At 40.1% G+C, this 18,540-nt stretch overlaps 2 protein-coding genes across 3 annotated transcripts in view; both read right to left on the bottom strand.

Annotated features, from left to right (window-relative positions):
- smad4b (SMAD family member 4b) overlaps positions 1 to 18,540 on the bottom strand; it is a 110,196-nt gene that overhangs the window by 22,453 nt on the left and 69,203 nt on the right. Inside the window, exon 8 of the mRNA XM_087990636.1 lies at positions 18,067 to 18,117. Coding sequence (XP_087846762.1) covers positions 18,067 to 18,117 — 51 coding nt within the window. The remainder of the gene's footprint in view (positions 1 to 18,066; positions 18,118 to 18,540) is intronic.
- LOC148152212 (uncharacterized) lies at positions 1,221 to 18,051 on the bottom strand. Of its 2 annotated transcripts, none has more exons than XR_015758160.1 (2): positions 13,400 to 18,051; positions 1,221 to 12,869 (listed from the first exon to the last, which is right to left on the bottom strand). XR_015758160.1 is itself a non-coding variant. In XM_087990641.1 (2 exons), exons 1-2 carry the CDS (start codon positions 14,067 to 14,069, stop codon positions 12,829 to 12,831), a joined length of 534 nt encoding a protein of 177 aa, XP_087846767.1. In that variant the 5' UTR covers positions 14,070 to 18,051; the 3' UTR covers positions 1,221 to 12,828. The 2 variants fall into 2 exon arrangements, 1 of the variants encoding a protein (XP_087846767.1); XM_087990641.1 differs by having other exon boundaries at positions 13,577 to 18,051.

Here is an 18,540-nt window from a genome sequence, read left to right on the forward strand (position 1 = left end):
TTCCTGTGTTTTTAATGATTACAAAGGTGTCATCTACATATCTGACCCAGAGTTTGGGTTAAATTTGCGGTAAGACTGTTTGTTCTAATCTTTGCATTACAGTTTCTACTATGAGTCCAGATATGGGTGAGCCCATGAGTGTGCCGTTGATTTGTTCATATAGTTAGTTGTTGAATATGAAGTGTGTTGGGAGGCACAGGTCCAGTAGTTTGAGTATGCAGCCTTTGTTGATAGGTTCCTCGTTTTGTTCTTGTTCTGTATGTCCAGCAGGTTGGCTATTGTTTCTCTGGCTAGGGTTTTGTCGATAGAGGTGAACAGTGCCACAACCCAAAGGACTAGCCACGTTACCATACATTATGAATATTTCTGAACTGACAGCCAGACTACTACGACCATTAGGACTCATAATAGCACACAAACCAACAGCCACCCTCAGACAACAACTCACCAGGACAAAGGACCCGAAACCCAGCATGAGCAAAACCAACGTAGTGAACAAAATCCCATGCAAGGACTACACAAAACACTACATAGGACAAACAGGAAGACAGCTAACAATCTGTATCCATGAACATCACCTAGCCACAAAACGACACGACCAGCTATCCTTAGTAGCCACACACGCAGATGACAAGCAACATGTATTCGACTGGGACAACACTACGATTATAGGACAAGCCAAACAGAGAACAGCCAGGGAATTCCTAGAGGCATGGCAATCATCCACAGATTCTATCAACAAACACATCAACCTGGACCCAATATACCGGCCACTGCAGCGGACAGCTGGAACTGACAATCGGAAGTGGCAGAGACAAACCACTATAAATGCCGGAGAAACATCTCAGAAGCGCTTCATAGGAGGCTCTCAAGCACTGAGGATGTCACCTAGACGGGACGAAACGCCTGCAACACAAATTCCCAGCTCAGCGAACAGAACTATTACAAGCGCCTGAGCTACAAATCTTCTCACAAACTTTGAACTGTTTGCTCTTGCCTGATCTGCTGAATATAGCTAACCTTTTGTGTTTTCAATATGTAGATTTTTGTAAGGATATTGAACATCAGTGTGCGAATGGAGTGAAATTAAAGTTTACCATGACCTAATTGAGTAGATAATAAGCCAAAAGGTCTATTCCTGTTCTGAGGCAAAATTAAGGATTTTGTTTAGAGCAGTGCTATTCTATCTTTTCGTTATGATTAAAATTAGCTTTGTTTAAAAAAAAAAAGTCCAGTCTGGGAGACAAGCGTATCATTCATCCCAGAATAAAGATGGCTTGATTGAAGAAAAATTGCATTTTATATGGTAAACATAAAACAGAAAATGCCAGAAATACTCAGTTTTGAGGAAATGATGATGAAGGATTCCAGCCCGAAACGCCGATTTTCCTGCTCCTCGGATGCTACCTGACCTGCTGTGCTTTTCCAGCAACACACTCTCAACTCTGATGTCCAGCATCTGCAGACCTTACTGTCTCCTAGAATATAATACACACCCAACTATAGTCCAACCTTGAAAGCAACTCTGGAGACAGTTGGGATGAAGGGGTAGGGTTTGTGAGAATGGGGTGAATGGAAATCTCAATGTCCTCCCACCAAGTCTGGAGCTGCATGCCTGCCCAAATGATTCCCACCTGAAGAACAAATCAAGACCCTAAAGTGGCCACTTAAGGGCTTCATCCTGCCAACAGTGTTTATTAATAGTGGATAGAGAACATGGCATATGGAATGGCCACCTGGTGGGTTTTGCTGCAGCATTCTTTTGGGTCAGAGGAGATTTTCCCTGTTTAAAGAAACTTTCTACACATTTGAAGGACCTAACATCAGAAGGGTAGGTCTCACAGGAAACCAACGATTCCCACTCTTGCAGTTAACACCCTTCTCTCGCCACTCCTGCTACTGACCACGTTCCCATGACCTACACCTGGATTACACTCAGCTCCATCTGAGAATTCAGAGGCAATCCTCAAGGCAGGCCCCACTGTAGTGCCAACTGCAGCCTCCTCTTGTAATAGCACAGTCACTTGCAGAGCTATGGTCTCTAATTGGCTGCTCTGGGCTTGATTGCAGGGTGGTCAATGCAGAGTGTCCGATCACCCAGAAATTGCACAGGCCTCCCAGGAAGTTACACTGGGTTCCCCTGCTTACTACGATTGATGGGCAAGATCCACATCATCATATTAAATTCCACCCACCAACTCTTTCTCACACCACAGATGCTGCCTGACTAGAGTATTTCTAATATTTTCTGCTTTAATTTCAGAACGTCAATATCCACTCCACTTTGCTCTTGTAACTTATATTAATACTGACTAATTGCAAAAGTTATTTGGGCTGGTATTACAATTGGTTTCTGCAATTTATGGCTTAATTTTCTACTTGTATTTCAAATTAGCTTGTCCAATACTTAATAGGTAGACACAAACTCCATGAAACAGTGCCTCCTCTTCATATATTTATTACATGCAACTTCAAAGTGGTGAAGGCAACTCTACTTCCATGACAGGAAGCCAATTAAGGTAGCTGAGGATGTAATTAATAGATATTTTCCCCATACTTTCTAATCTGTTCAGAGTTGACCAGGACGAGCAGTTCACAGGTGGTGAGCATAGTGGGTGGTCCGAATCACTTGGCATTTACATTAATCTGACTTTAAATGTTGAAAATAAAGATAATGCTCAGGCTCATGGATGACACTGCAGCAGTCGGTCATGGGATTTTTCTTAAAGTCTACATAATTTCTGAATAAAGTATAAGTATGTTACAAAACAGTTTAAGTTAGATATTTACAAAACAGTTCAAATCAGAGATGACTGAAAATGATCACATTGCTCAACACATTATTTGGTGCCTTTATCAAATTGGATGAGTTTGCTAAATATGACTAAACTATTTACATTTGAATATAAGTTATAAGGGATCTAAAAGTTAACAGACCCTTGGGATATCAGATTAGAAATGGCTTCCCCCACTGCATACTGTTGGAATGTGCCCCAAGCTATTGTGCACCCCTCAAGCTCATAGTCCTGGACCTCGGAACATGCCAGTCGAGGCCAACACTTTGAACTGGAATATCAATGTGTTTCAGGCAGACCAAACAGCATTGTTCACAAAATTGATGGTCCTCCTGAAAGAACCGATGCTGTCTCAATATGCATCCCAGGGAACTGCTCATAGAGTTCAAAGGCCTGTGTCACACAGTTGCTTGATAACAAATACTGCATCTCTTTCCAGAACTTCTTTGCAAAGCACATTCCAGATGAAGATGTGTGATGCTCTCTTCATCCCCAAGAGCTGCGTAAGCTGGCGCAGAGAATCCAAACACACGCGAAAGATCTGATGGGCAGTGCCTTTCTCACCACCAACCAAGCTACACTTTGATCCTTGTTGATGGTGGGTCAAGGGATATGTTGCTACTGATAGGTCAAAGGAATGCCTTCTCTAATTGTCAGTATCATTTACCCTTACTCATATTGCTTCCCCATGTCCTTGCAAATGGAACTGCACTCCCACTCCTGCCAGAGACATGGGTGCTGGCATACTTCATCTCAAGTCGATTGGCTCTTCTGTCTCCTCAGCTCACCTAACTCAATGGTGACCCAAGAGGTACCTCTTAATTGGCCTCGTCCAGAAAACACATGCCTAGTGTGCAGCCATCAAGCCTGTACTGACAAAAACTACTCTAAATTCTGCTAGTGCCACTTGCTAGCTTGGCCTTTAACCTTAAATTTATCATATTTCAAGAGCTTATCCAAGCACTTTTAAAAAAAGGTCGAGAGGTTTCCATCCTCCAGGTATGTCTACAAAAGTCAGTCATATTGAAGATGCGCTTTGGCAAGACTGCACTGACCTACCTACACAAACCCACTTTCTAGCACTTGACCCACAGCCTTGACTGTCATAACATTTCAAGTGCTCATCCACATACTTCTTAAAGGCTGTGTGGTTCCCACATCAACAACCATTCCAGGTAGTGCATTCCAAATTTCTACCACCGTCTGGGAGAAAAAAAGTGTTTACTCAAATCTCCTCTAAACCTCCTCCCATCGTAAAATTACACCCATTTGTTACTCAACTTTCTCTCCACACTATCCATGCCCCTCAATCAGGTCTCATCTCTGCCTTCTGTGCTCTAAAAGAAAGTATTGAACAGACCCAGCCTCTCTTTATGCGTGAAATGTTCAATTCCAAGCTTCATGGTGAATCTCCCCGACATGGCAACCACATCCTTCATATAGCACGGTGACAGAAACTGCACACAGTACAACAGCCCCGGAGCTTCTACAGCTCCAGTATAAGCTCCCTGCTTTTATAATCTATGCAACACAATGTAAGTGTCTCATACGCTTTCTTAACCACCTTATTAAACTGCCCTGCCACATTTAGGAATGGGTGGACAAGCACTCCAACATTCCTCTGTTCCGCTAAACCTCTTAGTGTTCTGCCTTTCAGTGAGTACTTCCTTGTCTTGTTACTTCTTTCCAAAGTGTATCACCTCACACATATCAGGGCTAAACTCTATCTACCACTAATCTGGCCACGTCCCCCACCCTCTCAGACCTTGTTCCTGACTGCCAACCACCTGATCAATCTTTGGAATCAATTATTAAGGAAGTAGTAGCAGAATATTTGGAAAATCATAATTAATCAAGCAGAGTCAGCATGGATTCATGAAATGGATATTGCATTTATTAGAGTTTTTCAAGGCACTCTCACCAGAATGGATAGAGGCGAATCAATAGATGTATTGTATTTACAATTCCAGAATGCATTCAACGAATGACCTCACAAAAGGCCAAGTCATATGATAAGAGCCCACTGTGTTGGAGGTAGTATACTGGCATGGATATATTAGCTCATGGGCAGGAAACAGCAAGTTGGAATAAGCCGTTCATTTTCGGGTTGGCAAGCTATAGCCAGTGGGGTTCCACAGGGATCAGTGCAGGGACTGCAACTGTTTACAATGTGTATTAATGACTTGGACGAAGGAAGTGAATGCACTGTAGCCAAATTTGCAGACAAAACGAAAACAAGTGGAAAGGCAAGTTGCAAGAGGGATCCAAACAGTTTACACAGAATTACTGATAGGTTAAGTGGGCAAGAACTTTGCAAATGGAGTATAATGTGGAAAAATGCCAAGTTGTTCATTTTATAAGGAAGAACAAACAAGAGATTATTATTTAAATAGAGAAAAATTGCAGAAAGCTGCAACACTGGAACTTGGGGATACCTGTGCATGAAACACAAAGCTAGCATACAGGTGCAGTGGTAATCAGAAAGGCTAATGGAATACTCGTATTTCAAAGGGGTTGGAGTATGAGAGTAGGGACATCCTACTGCAGTTCAGCAAAGTACTGGTCAGAGCACTGACAGAAGTTCTGGATCCTTTATTTAAAGGAAGATTTCATAGGAATCAATTCAGAAATGTTTGACTAGAATGACCTTGGTATGAAGGCACTGTCTTATGAATAAAGATTAAACAAGTCGAGGCTCTATTCACCGAAGTTTAGAAGAATGAGAGATGATCTCATTGAAACATTTAGGATTTGTAAGGGGGTTGACAGGCTAAATGCTGAAAGGATGCTTCCTCTCGTGGGAGAATCTAGGACCTGAGGGCATAGTCTCAGAATAAAAGGTGTAATTTTAAGACTGAGGTGAGGCTCAGTGCCTTTGAAACTCCTTGCCATAGAGCGCTGTATACAGTCCTTATTTACATTTAAGGCTGAGTTAGATTCTTGATCAATAGGGAAATCAATGGTTCCGAGCAAAGGCAGGAAAAGTGGATGTGGGGATCAGCCAAGATCTTACCGAATGGTAGAGCAGGTTCGAAGGGCCAAACAGCCTTCTCCTGTTTTTTTTTAAAATGGTCTTATGTTGTCGTCTGCAAATTGACTTGTTAACCTCTTTATATTCTCATCTATATCATTTAGATGTATCATACCACTAAGCCAATTTTGGGTCCAACTTGCCAAGTTACCCTGGAGCCCATATGCTTTTACGAAACTTGAAGACATCATGCTTTTATGTTCAATTCTGCTTTATTAAGGGCATAAGATATAAGAGCAAAAGTAGACACAGTCCATTAAGTCTGTTTCACTGTTCAACGAGACCATAACTCACCTGATAATCCTCACCTTCACTTTCCTGCCTTTCCCCCGACCTTTGATTTCCTTACTGATTAAAACTCTGTCCTAGCTCAGCCTTGAAGAACCTCTTCAGTCCTCTGTAATAAAGTATTCCACAGATTGACTACCTTCAGAAAAAAATACTCCCCCTCACCTCAGCATTTTATGGGTGACCTTTTAATTGTGCTCTCTGGTTATAGACTCTCCAACAAGGGTAAACAACTTCTACACATTTGCCCTGTTATGCCCCCTAAGAATTTTGCATGTTTCAATAAGGTCACCTCTCATTTCTCTAAAATTCAAAGCATATTGGCTCAACTTACTCAACTTCTCCTCATAATAAAATCCCTCCATAACTAGTATCAGTCGAGTGAACCATTTTAGACTGCCTTCAAAGCCAATATATCTTTCCTTAGACAAGAGAACCAAAACTATTCACAGTATTCCAGACTTGGTCTAATTAGTCCACTGCATCACCTCAGCAAGACTTTTTTATTTTTATGCTCCATTCCCTTTGAAATCAAGGTCAATAGTTCATTTGCCTTCCAGTTTACCTGCTGAACCTATATGCTATCTTTTGAGAATATATGCAGAAGGACTCCCTTTACAACCTTTCTCCATTTAAAAAGACATCCAACTCTTCCAGTATTCCTGCCAAAGTGTATAACATCTCATTTTCCCACGTGATATTCCATATGTCAACTTTTTGTCTACTTAGTTAATACCCCTCTGCAGGCCGATTAGATCATCCTCTCCACATCCCTTCGCACCTTGATTGTTTTTTAGTCAGGTGCACAGTGAGCATGAAGCCAACTGCAGCTGAGTGAAACAAACGTCAAGTGAATGAATTGGAAATTTGATTCAAGTAGAAATTTGATGCAAAGGGGGACACAGCTGCTTTAACTAAAACATTTACTGCAAGGTGGAAACATTCCAGAAAGACAGCTAAACAGGAGAGTTTAAAAGACAAAGCTCGTGAAGTCTACCTGCAATGAGATCAGTGACAGGCAAATCTTAGTGTGATGTGAATGCAGGAAAAGAAGCTGATTGGTGAGTTGAATTAGTAAACATTTTTAATCTTTAAAGTGAATGCCTTTAGGTGAAGGTGCATTCTTTTTTTTAAAAATAGCTGGTTAAGTACAAGTTTGACACCGCTGAGTTCCTTTTACATAAAATTTTATTACACTAAAATGTAAAAATCAGGGAATCTAGAGTAATTAATCGACACAATAGTGGTGGCAGGATCAGTGACATGTTGCTGCTGCAGCACATGAACCATCTGTAGCAAGTACTGCAGCTTGATCTGGAACTTTGGATCTGTGTTGAAGAGCCGGAATCAGAGTTGCAGATATTGTACCACATCAGGGAAGGGGAAAGTGACCTACAAATTGACATTGGGTAAATAAATTCAAGGAGTTAAATGTACATCTCAAAAAACCGATGTGAGTGGAATGGGTATCAGTATTTGGAGCTTTGGCACCAGTACTGTGGTAGAAAAGAGCTGTTCTGGTTGGACACAATTCACTTGAACCATGCTGGAACCAGTTTTTGGTGAAATCATATAAACTAGGGCTTCAAACTATTGGGTGGGGTTGGGCAGATGTACAAAGTAAAAGTTACAGTAGCATTTCAGAACAGTTACAGCACACTGTTTTAACAGGCAACTTTTCAGCCAACACTCAATAAACTGGCAAAAATTATATACCTTAACTACCACGACGTACTTTTGCTGTAAATGAAGTATAACAGTGATGTGTATATCCCTGCATTGCGTTTCTATTACTTACTGTGGGCTTTTCTATTGATTTTGGGAAATATGTTGATGTTTTTACATGGATTTTTTTAAGGGATATTAATGCCTTGAAGCTTTGCTTGGTTTGGGGATTACTGCAGTTATGCATACCTCTAGGTTATCCAAAATATTTGATTAACCAGCACACTCCTAGTCCCATAGGTGCTCATTAATAAAACATTTGCTGAATTTGGATAAGGGCACCCAGACTGGGACAGGAAGGAACAGAGTGTTTAAGCTCAAAAATACTCAAGAAAATCAGACCCATATAAAGCATACCTAAGTTCTCAGCAACTAAAAACAGATAAAGTCCTTGAAGAATACAGAGAAAGTAGGAAAGACCTAAAACAGGAAGTTAGGAGGGCAAAAAGGGACCATGAAATGTCCTTGACCAGCATGGTCAAGAAAAATCCCAAGACATTTTATACACATATTAAGAGCAAGAGAATAGTTAAGGAAAGAGTAGGCCCACTCAAGGATAAAGGAGGGAGGTTATGCACGAAGCCAGAGTCATAAAGATGTACAGAACAGAAACAGATCCTTCAGTCCAACTCATCCATGCCGATCAGATAGCCTAACTCATCTAGCTCCATTTGCCAGTACTTGGCCCATATCCCTCTGAACCCTTCCTATTCACATACCCATCCAGATGCCTTTTAAAATGTTCTAACTGTACTGGCCTCCACCATTTCGTCTGGCAGCTCATTCCATTCACATACCACCCTGTGTGAAAACGCTGCCCCTGAGGTCCCTTTTATATCTTTTGCTCTCATCCTAAACCTATGCCCTCTAGTTCTGGATTCCCCCACACCTGGAAAAATATCTTGTCTATTGATCCTATCCATGCCCCTCATGATTTTATAAATCCCTATGAGGTCACCCCTCAGCCTCCGATGCTCCAGGAAAAACAGCCCCAGCCCATTCAGCCTCTTCCTGCAGCTCAAATCCTCCAACCCTAACAACATCCTTGTAAATCTCTTCTGAACCCTTTCAGGTTTCACAACATCCTTCCAAGAGACCAGACGTGCACGTAATATTCCAAAAGTGGCCTAACCAATGTCCTGTACAACTGCAACATGACCTCCCAACTACTATACTCAATGCTCTGACTGATAAAGGAAAGCATACCAAATGCCTTCTTCACTATCCCATCTACCTGCAACTCTACTTTCAAGGAACTATGAACCTGTACTCAAAGGTCTTTTTGTTCAACAAAGGGAAATGGGGGAGATTCTTAATGAATACTTTACATCAGTATTCACCAAAGACAGGCACATGAGGGATGTTGAGGTTAAGGAAAAGTGTGTGAATACTCTCGGGTAGGGCAACATAATGAAAAAGGAAATATTGAATGTCTCGAAATACATTAAGGTAGATAAATATCCAGAGTCAGATGGGATCTATTCCCCTATTGTAGGAGGCAAGGGAGGAAATAGCTGGTGCCTTAACAGATATCTAAGCATTCTCTTTGGCCTCAGGCAAGGTTCCAGAGGACTGGAGAATGCCCAATGTTGTTCCTTTGTTTAAGGAGGGAAGCAGAGATAATCCAGGTAATTACAGGCCGAAGAGTCAGACATCAGTGGTGGGGAAGTTGTTGGTAAAAGATACTGAGAGACAGGGTTTACTCACATTTGGAAGTAAATGGACTTGTTAGTGATAGGCAGCATGGCTTTGTGCAGGGAAAGTCATGTCTCACCAACTTGACAGTTTTTTGAGGAGGTGACAAGAATGATTGATGAGGGAAGGGCAGGGGATGCTGTCTGCATGGCCATTAGTAAGGCAGTTGATAAGGTACCTCATGGCAGGCTGGTACAAAAGATAGAATCTCATGGGATCAGGAGAAAGCTGGCAAGATGGATACAAAACAGCTTGGTCACAGAAGACACAGCAGTGGTGGAAGAGTGCTTTATAGAATGTATATCAATAACTAGTGGTACTCTGTAGTAATCAATACTGGGAACTTTGTGTTTGTAATATATCTGGAGGAAAATGTAGGTGGTCCAATTAGTAAATTTGTGGTGACGCCAAAATTGGCAGAGTTGCTGATAGTGAGGAATGTCAAAGGATACAGCAGGATATAAATAGTTTGCAGATTTGGGCACAGAAATGGCAGATGGAGTTTAACCTGGACAAATGTGAGGTGATATATTCTGGAAGATCAAATTCAGGTGCAAGTTACACAATAAATGACAGAACTCTTAAAAGTATTGGCATACAGAAGGATCTGGGTGTACAGATCTACAGGTCCCTAGAAGTGGTAACACAAGTGGATAAGGTGGTCAAGGCGGCATGCAGCATGCTTACTTTCATTGGCTGGGGCACTGAATATAAAAATTGGCAAATAATGTTACAGCTACATGAAATTTGGGATATTGCTTGCAGTTCTGGTCATCGCACTACTAGAAGGATGTGGATGCTTTAAAGAGGGTGCAGAGAAGATTTACCAGGACATTGCCTGGTATGGAGGGGTTTTAGTTATGAGGAGAGGTTGGATAAACTCGAATTGTTTTTGCTAAAAAGACAGAGGCTCAAGGACAACCTTATAGAGGTCTAGAAAATTATGACAGGTGGATTGGCAATGCCTAATCGCTAATAGCATTTTGAAGTTGAAGGCGTATACTGCACCTTTCAGAGAGAGTGAATGATGTTCTGAAAAGAGAGCTGACAAGCTAATGAGATAACAATCTCAGTGTGGATTGAAAAATGGAAAATATGTAACATTTGGCTGTGAAATGGATACCCGAGTTGGTTGCGATTTTGACAATTTGAATCTATTCAGTTTAAATTATGCCCGGGGATAGTAAAACCCAATCGAGTTTGAATCTATTGTTTTGCCAACATTGAACCAATGAGACAATCCAATGTTGGAGATCTATAAGCGCAGGCATTTTGAAAGTTGCAGACAGAGCAACTGCCCTCAACACAGATCCAAGAAATTAGGAAACACTCTCTATCAAAGGTACATTTTCATATGAAACATATTCACAGGGAGATATTCAGCCAGAAGACAGACAGACACTGAAGACGACAGCTGCTATGGTTTTGAAATTAATTTGATATAATTTTAGTAAGTGTCTTATTGGAACAGCATATTGTTATAGAGTTGGAGGCAGGTAATAAGCAGTTAAGAGAAAGGGGACTTAGAGTTATGAATAGTTGTCGTTTAATGTTCACTTTTAGAGTTAAAGATTAATTGATTTTATTTTCTTTAAATATTGGAATTTGGGAGTTCTCTGTCACTCATACTTTAACAGATTATGAGGCGAGGCAAGCTTTTCTGGGTATTTGGTTTAATTAACAGAAGGGCTCACTGCCATGTCATAACAATAGTGTCCAGGGATGTGTAGGTTAGGTGCACAGGAAATGCAGGATTATAGGGATAGGGTGGGGGGTTGCTCCTCAGATTATTGGTTGGACTCAATAAGCCAAAAGAGGCTTCTTCCCAGGATGAAAAGGCAAATACAAGGTGAGGGGGAAGGTTTCGGCAAGATGGGGGGGGGATTTTACTCATGGAGGTTGGTGTTTGCCTGTAACGTACAGCTAATCGAGAAGATGGAAGCAGGCACATCAGCAATTGTTATGGTGTATCTTGATAGACACATGGATGGAAGACGAACAGAGGGACAGAAGCCGTGTATGGGCAATAAGAAGGAGGCTTTAAGATTAGGAATTGGCACAGGCTTGGTGGGCCTAAGGCCCATTCCTGTGCTGCATTATTCTTTGTCCTAAATTGGGCCAAACGGGAAAATTTATTTTAAAAAAAGGTAAAATTAATGGCTTTTGATTTGAATACATGTGGTATTTGGATAAAAACAAATGAATTTACATCATAAAGAGCGGTTAAGGCATATGGTCACAAGAAGAACAAAGCACAAGGAGAAACTACCTGCCTTTACTTCTTGCCTGACCTCTAGAAAAAGGTGGTAGAGTAGCTTTGTTAGTACGGGACTGGATAGGTATGATAGTAAGAAATAACCTTTCGCCTTCATCAGAAAACATAGAATCCACAGCGGTGGAGGTCAGAAATTATGGATGACAAGACTTGAAAGAATAGTCAATATACCCTTAACAGTAGCTATGTTATTGGACAAGGATTAATTCAGGAGATGAGGGCAAGTAAGGAAGGAGGGTCATTAATCAAGAATGACTTTAGTCTTCATTTAGATTGGCAGTAGCCATGTGGAACAATTAATAACAGTGTATTCATAGCAGTTTCCTAGGACAATATAATGTGGATCGAACCAGGGTTCAAGCTATTTTAGATCTGGTCATATGTAAAAGATTTTCTAAATAAGCACAGAGTGAGAGGTCCATGAAAAACAGCAACCATAACATGGGAGAATTTAGCATTCAATTTGACAGGGAGAAAAACTTGGGTCAGAAACAACTGAGCTGATCTTAAATAAAGGTAATTAAAAAGAAGAAGGGTAGAGTTAGCTGGAGTGGACTGGGAAAGGAGTTCAGCAGCAAAGACAGTTGAGGAACAATGCAGGTATTTAATAAAATCGTTCATGGTTCACAAAAAGACATCTCTAAAAAAGAAGAATTTTAGAAATGAGGTAAGCCAAGGAAATTAAGGATAGCATCAATTTCTTAGGGTTTTTTTTCCCTCTCTGACCATGATTTCTCTCATAACAATTATCCTTTCCTGCTTTGACACCTTGATTTGTTATATTTACCAAAGCTTGATCACTCACATCCCTCTGAAGTTTAAAGCCCTCTCTACTTCCTTAGATATGCCACTTGCCAAAATAGTTGCCCTAGCATGGCTCAAGTGCAGGCCATTCAAACAGTACAGATCTTACTTTACCTAGTACTGGTACTAGTGCCCCACAAATCATCTGAGTCAGAGTATTTTCTTTTAATTTCATTGTTTTATGTTAATTTTCATACTGTCCGGTAGCAATCCAGTCAAATCGGAGTAAAAGCAAAATAACATGAATGTTGGAAATCTGAAGAGAGATATGGAAACAACGAAGTCATGCCCATGACAACAGAAAAAGAGCTATGCAGTCTACTTCTAAGCTCCTGGTCTCTATCCCTGTGGGTTATGGCACTTTTAATCGTACATCAGAGTATAGTTTTAAATTTGTTAAGAGTTTCTTTAACCACCGATCAGATAGTGCTCTTGGTCCAGATGACCCTACTTCTTTACTCCCCTTTAATGCTTTAGCATCCTTAAATCCTTACAGTACATCAGTGCCTCTCTACTAATGGAAGTACAGTGGTGCCTCGGAATCCAACTTTAATTCGTTCCAGGAGGCTGTTCCGATTGCGAAAAGTTCAGATTCCAAAACTATTTTCCCCATAAGTAATAATGGAAAATGAATTAATCAGTTTCTGGCCCCAAAAAAGAATATTTTCAAGGCACTTTTAACTGCAAATACACATGGTTAAATAAGATGAGTAAATGACCTAAATATCAAGTAATAATAATAAAAACAAGAAATAAATGTACTAACATGAAAATAACTTAATTTACCTTAGTGAGGAGTGCTAAAGTGCATGTGAAAGCTGGAGAGGAGGAAGGAGGGAAAGGGTTTACTGCTTGGAAGGTGAGTCACCTTTCATAATAACATCAGGTAACTGTGCTTCTGCTGTTTGCTTTGTCTCTTCATTCTCGTAACACTAAGACCACTTGTAGAGGGCTGGAGCTTACCGGACTGGCTTTCTTTAGAGAACCACCTTTCCAAAGTTGTCTGGTGTTGGCGACTTTTCTGAATTTTTCTAAAGTGGTCAATCACATTGTCATTGAACATGTTTATGCTCCTGTTGACCACTGCCTTGTTAGGATGCCACTTTTCAACAATGGCCTGTGTTTTAGACCACATGAAGCACAGTTCCTTAATTTCAGCACTGGAAATGTTCCCACTAGCTCCCTCTTCCTCCTCTGAAGAAATTTCCTCTGCCATTTTTTCTTGCTGCTTCTTGTGGAGGTGCTGAAATTCTTCTGTGGCGAGTTCATTCTTGTGATCCTCTACTAACTCCTCCACATCCTCTTCACTCACCTCCAAGCCCATGGACTTGCCCAGAGACACAATAACAGGCACAACAGGCGGTTCTTCGAAGTCTTCAAAGTCTCTCCCTACAACACATTCAGGCCAGAGTTTCTTCCAGGCAGAGTTCATTGTCCTCAGAAAACTTCCCTCCATGCTATGTCTATGATTCTTAAGCAATGGAGGATATTATAATGATCTTTCCAAAACTCTGAAGGTCAGTTTGGTCTCATTTGTCACCTCAAAGCATGGAACATAACCTTGGTGTACAGTTTTTTGAAATTTGAGATAACTTTCTGGTCCATGGGCTGGATGAGAGGAGTGGTATTGGGGGGCAAGAACTTCATCCTGATGAAGCTATATTCGCCCACCAAATCTTCTTCCAAGCCTGGAGGATGAGCAGGAGCATTGTCCATCACAAGAAGAGCCTGCGGGGTAGATTCTTTTCTTCAAGATAAGCCTTCACAGAAGGGGCAAACTCCTCATGAATCCATTCAGTGAAGAACTGCCTGGTTTGTCCTCCACATAACATTAAGCTTGCTCTTCATAACATTGTTCTTTTTGAACACACGTGGACTCTGAGTGGTACACAAGCAAAGGCTTTATCTTGCAGTCTCCACTAGCATTACCACACAACAAGAGAGTAAGCCTGTCTTTCATTGGCTTAAGGCCTGGTAAAGACTTCTCTTCCTTAGTTATATAGATCCTCCTTGGCATCTTTTTCCAGAAGAGGCCTGTCTCATCACAATTGAACACCTGTTGTGCCACATACCCCTCAGTGTTGACAAACTCACTAAATTTCTTCACAAACTTTGCCGCTGCATCCACATTCGAACTAGCAGCCTCTCCATGTATAACAACACTGTTAAAGTTTTCAAACCACCCCCTATTAGCCTTAAACTCATCAGTATCAGCACTACTTCCAGGCACGTCTTTTTTAAGGTCAGCATACAGGAGCCTGGCTTTCTCACAAATTATGCCCTTAGAGATGGGATCACCAACCAACTGTTTTTGTTTATCCACACCAAGAGGAGTTTTTCCACCTCCTCTATAAACTTTGATCTCTTAGATGTCAGAGTCGTAACACCTTTTGCCACATCTGCTGCTTTTATCACTTCCTTATTTTTCAGAATCGTACACACGATCGATTTCGGCATCTCAAACGTGGCAGCGAGATCACACACACGCGTACCGCTCTCATGCTTAGCGATAAGTTCTTTCTTCAACTCAATTATCGTTCTCACGGACTTCCTCTTACTTTTATTTGCTTCACTGCTCTTCTTGGGTGCCATGGTGAATACACAAGGGTGATAATTAAAAAAAACAGCACAAATCAAGATGAAAACACGAGGTAAACTAGTAATGGACACACAAGAGATGCTTTCACGACTACTTCCCGGGACGAATTGAACAATGTGCGACCTGAACGGTATGTGGTGTTCGAATTTTGAAAATGTGTTTGGATTTTAGGACAAAATTTTCTCGAAATAATTGTTCGGATTCCACTTTGTTCGAACAAAAGGGCGTTTGGATTCCGGGGTCAGCACTGTAGATACTTCACACATATGCTAACCAGTCTATTTTTCCATAGACTCGAGTTATACCTTCCCTCAGACTCTTCAGGTACAAAGTAAACAAACCAGCTGATTCAATCATTCCTTCCAGTTAAAATTCTTCATTGCTGGCAACATCGTTGCAAATTTACTCTGTTCTTTTCCTAGGGAGATCACATCTTATCTGAAATGTGGTGACCACAACCTTGTACAGTACTCTGGCTGAGATCCAAATAGTATTTTATACTGTTCTTGCATAACTTTTTATATAATTTTTCAGCTAATAAAGATAGATATTACACCTAACTTTTCCTCTTGGCCACTTTACCCACTTCTCCTACTACCGAAGGATCTGTGAATATGCCATTTCAAGATACCTCCACTCTGCCTGTCACACTCAAGTTTATTGCGCATTCCCTGGCCTTGGCTGCCATCCCCAAAAGCATTATCTAATAATATAAACAAATGCAAAATTAGATGTGATTGCTCATCAAATATTAATGTTTAGTGAAGGGTCTGCTATAGATTATCTCAGCAGCAAAAAAGTTAATGACTGCAGATGCTGAAAATTTTGGAAGAGAAGCAGAAAATGCTAGAAAATACTGAAGTCAGGCAGCATCTGTGGAGAGAGAAACAGATTCAGGTTAGCTGTCTTAAATTAGGATTAGGGCTCATAAATTTAGGGCAGAATATATACTTGCTGTGAGCTACTTTAAGTGGCTATACTGCTTCTTTGTGATTTTTAGCAGATCTGTTCCATAACCCAGCTGGTGTTCCTTGATATTTTGCTATTTTGGTAGAGGTAAAGAGGGATTTCTTCTCTCAGATGGAGAGGTGGAGAATGAGGTAGTGGTAATGTTAATGGACTGAAAATCCAGAACTCCAGGCTAATGTTTTTGGGACGTGGGTTCAAATTCCACCCTAGTAGATTGTGAAATGCATAAAAACCTGGAATAAAAAGTTAGCCTAATGACAACCACAAAATTCCATCTGACTTACAAAAATCTTTTTGGGAAGGAAATCTGCCATCCTTACATAGTGTGGTCTACTTGTGACTCCTGACCCAAAACTGTGGGGTTGACGCTTAACTATTCTGGGCAATTAGGGATGGGCAATAAATGATGGCCTAGCCAGCAACATCCACATCCCAAAAAATTAAAAGGGGCTGTGAACTTTAGAATATCAACAGCTCTTTGGGGTAGAGAATTTCAATCAGTGATTATATTAAAACTCAGACATCAACTAACATTTTGGATACTAAGTCATACAGGAGTAATACAGGAATTATAGAGGTGATGATGACCTGCCATGATCTTAATGAATAATGTGATAGGCTAGAGGGTCAAACAACTTCCTTTTGCTTGCACTTCACATGTTTTTCTCTTATATCCAGGCAAGCTAAATGCAAGTTCAAAGGTTTCTTCACCAAAGCAAGTCTCCTACATCAAATATAAATTTCTTAGGAAGATAGGAAATAGGAGTATGATTAGGCAATTTGATCCCATAAACCTGAACCACCATTTAGCTAGATTACAGTTGATCTGATCTTTTATTTCAAAGAACTTCCCCCACACTATTTGTATACCTTTTGATAAACTTTAATATCGAAGTGGGTTCTAGCACTATGTATGATAGAACTATGGAAAAGAAATTGAATTTGTGCAATCATTCAGATTCTCAGAAGTAATTATTCATAGCAAACCTTGTTGAAAAGTCTGAGATAAAACTGTTATTAATGTTGATAAGCAAACCTAAGTAAACAGGGAAGAACAGTTAACACACGTTTTAAAATATTTAAGATTGCATTTTCTCCAAAACGTTGAACAAATAAGTGATCCATCGTGGAGGGGGAAAAAAAAGCTGGTATTTTAGGGGAGGAAATCTGCCATCCTTACAAATTCTGGTATACATGTTATTCCAGCCATATAGCAAGGTGCCAGTTTCCAAAATATCCCCAGGCATGGCCTAAGCAATGCTGTCAGTTATAGCATCAATGATGTCTATATTCCATGATAACAGGAAAAACTCATTACTATGTATTGGTATTTTTTCTGGTGTAAGAGCTCTGATCATCAATAAAATGAGTTCATCATGTTACTTAGTCTCGAAGTAACCTGATAATACACCTTCCTCACACAACTTATTCACAATAAATTTCACATCAGCTTTTTGGTAATAGCTTATTTTTAACAGGGCCACTGATGACATTACAAATTTATTCAGCAACTGTATTTAATTATCTGAAAAATCTAAATTTCTCTCAAGTGCAGTTTTAGGACTAATGTTGAGTAAATTCAGCATTAATACAATTGAGGTCAGAGTGGATAAACTGACCTTACTTCAGAATTTCAATCTGATACATATACAATTATCAAATTGTCATTCTTCCTATTCTAAGTAAAAGCAAAGTTTTCTTGCTCATATGTGCACAGATCCCCAGATGTACATTGGAAAATTACTGATAAACGCACAACTTCAAAAAACCCTTTAATGCAAGGTGCAGTAAATTTAGGATAATTTCTGACTCATTGTTGGAAATCATGTTATAATTAACAAATGAGGTTTATGCAATTCTTAGATTTCATTTTTGTTTTACTAACCTGGATGATTGGATATGGGAGGTTGGTAGGCAAGTTCATTATGCACTGTCCCTAGGGAAGAAAGTTTGGACATAATTTTATACCTCAAAAATACAGAAATTACTTCGCGAGCAGAAGTCATTTCTACTAAAAGTCTGTTAAATAAATTGTCTTCATCATTTGGCATTACCTGTAGATGTTTTCTTTAATTTCTATAGATGAAAACAATTCCGATCAACTGATTAAGCATTTTTAAAAGCAAGGCTGACTGGGTGAATAAAATTCACTGATAATAACTAGAAGCAGCAAGGTGGAATGGTCAGACTAATAAGGAAAGTAATTCCAGCTTTTCAGCACTCAGCTGATGCAATAATATTCTTCTTTCGAGTTTCCTCTTAAGGCAATGTATTGCAGTATCTCTCATGCTTTCTTTTTTCTAACAACACAAGATCTTTTTCTCAATTCAACGTCACAATTTCTTTAAATTTTCTCTTA

Source organism: Chiloscyllium plagiosum, unplaced genomic scaffold (assembly GCF_037043375.1).
Source record: "Chiloscyllium plagiosum isolate Xiang-an unplaced genomic scaffold, Cpla_swu_hap1 HiC_scaffold_1, whole genome shotgun sequence".
Classification (NCBI taxonomy): domain Eukaryota; kingdom Metazoa; phylum Chordata; class Chondrichthyes; order Orectolobiformes; family Hemiscylliidae; genus Chiloscyllium; species Chiloscyllium plagiosum.

Coding starts and splice junctions, on each gene's coding strand:
- LOC148152212 (XM_087990641.1), bottom strand. CDS start 14,069: ATGGAGGGAAGTTTTCTGAGGACAATGAACTCTGCCTGGAAGAAACTC. Junction 12,870..13,576: donor CTCTAAAGAAAGCCAGTCCG/GTAAGCTCCAGC, acceptor ATCTCTCTTCAG/ATTTCCAACATTCATGTTAT.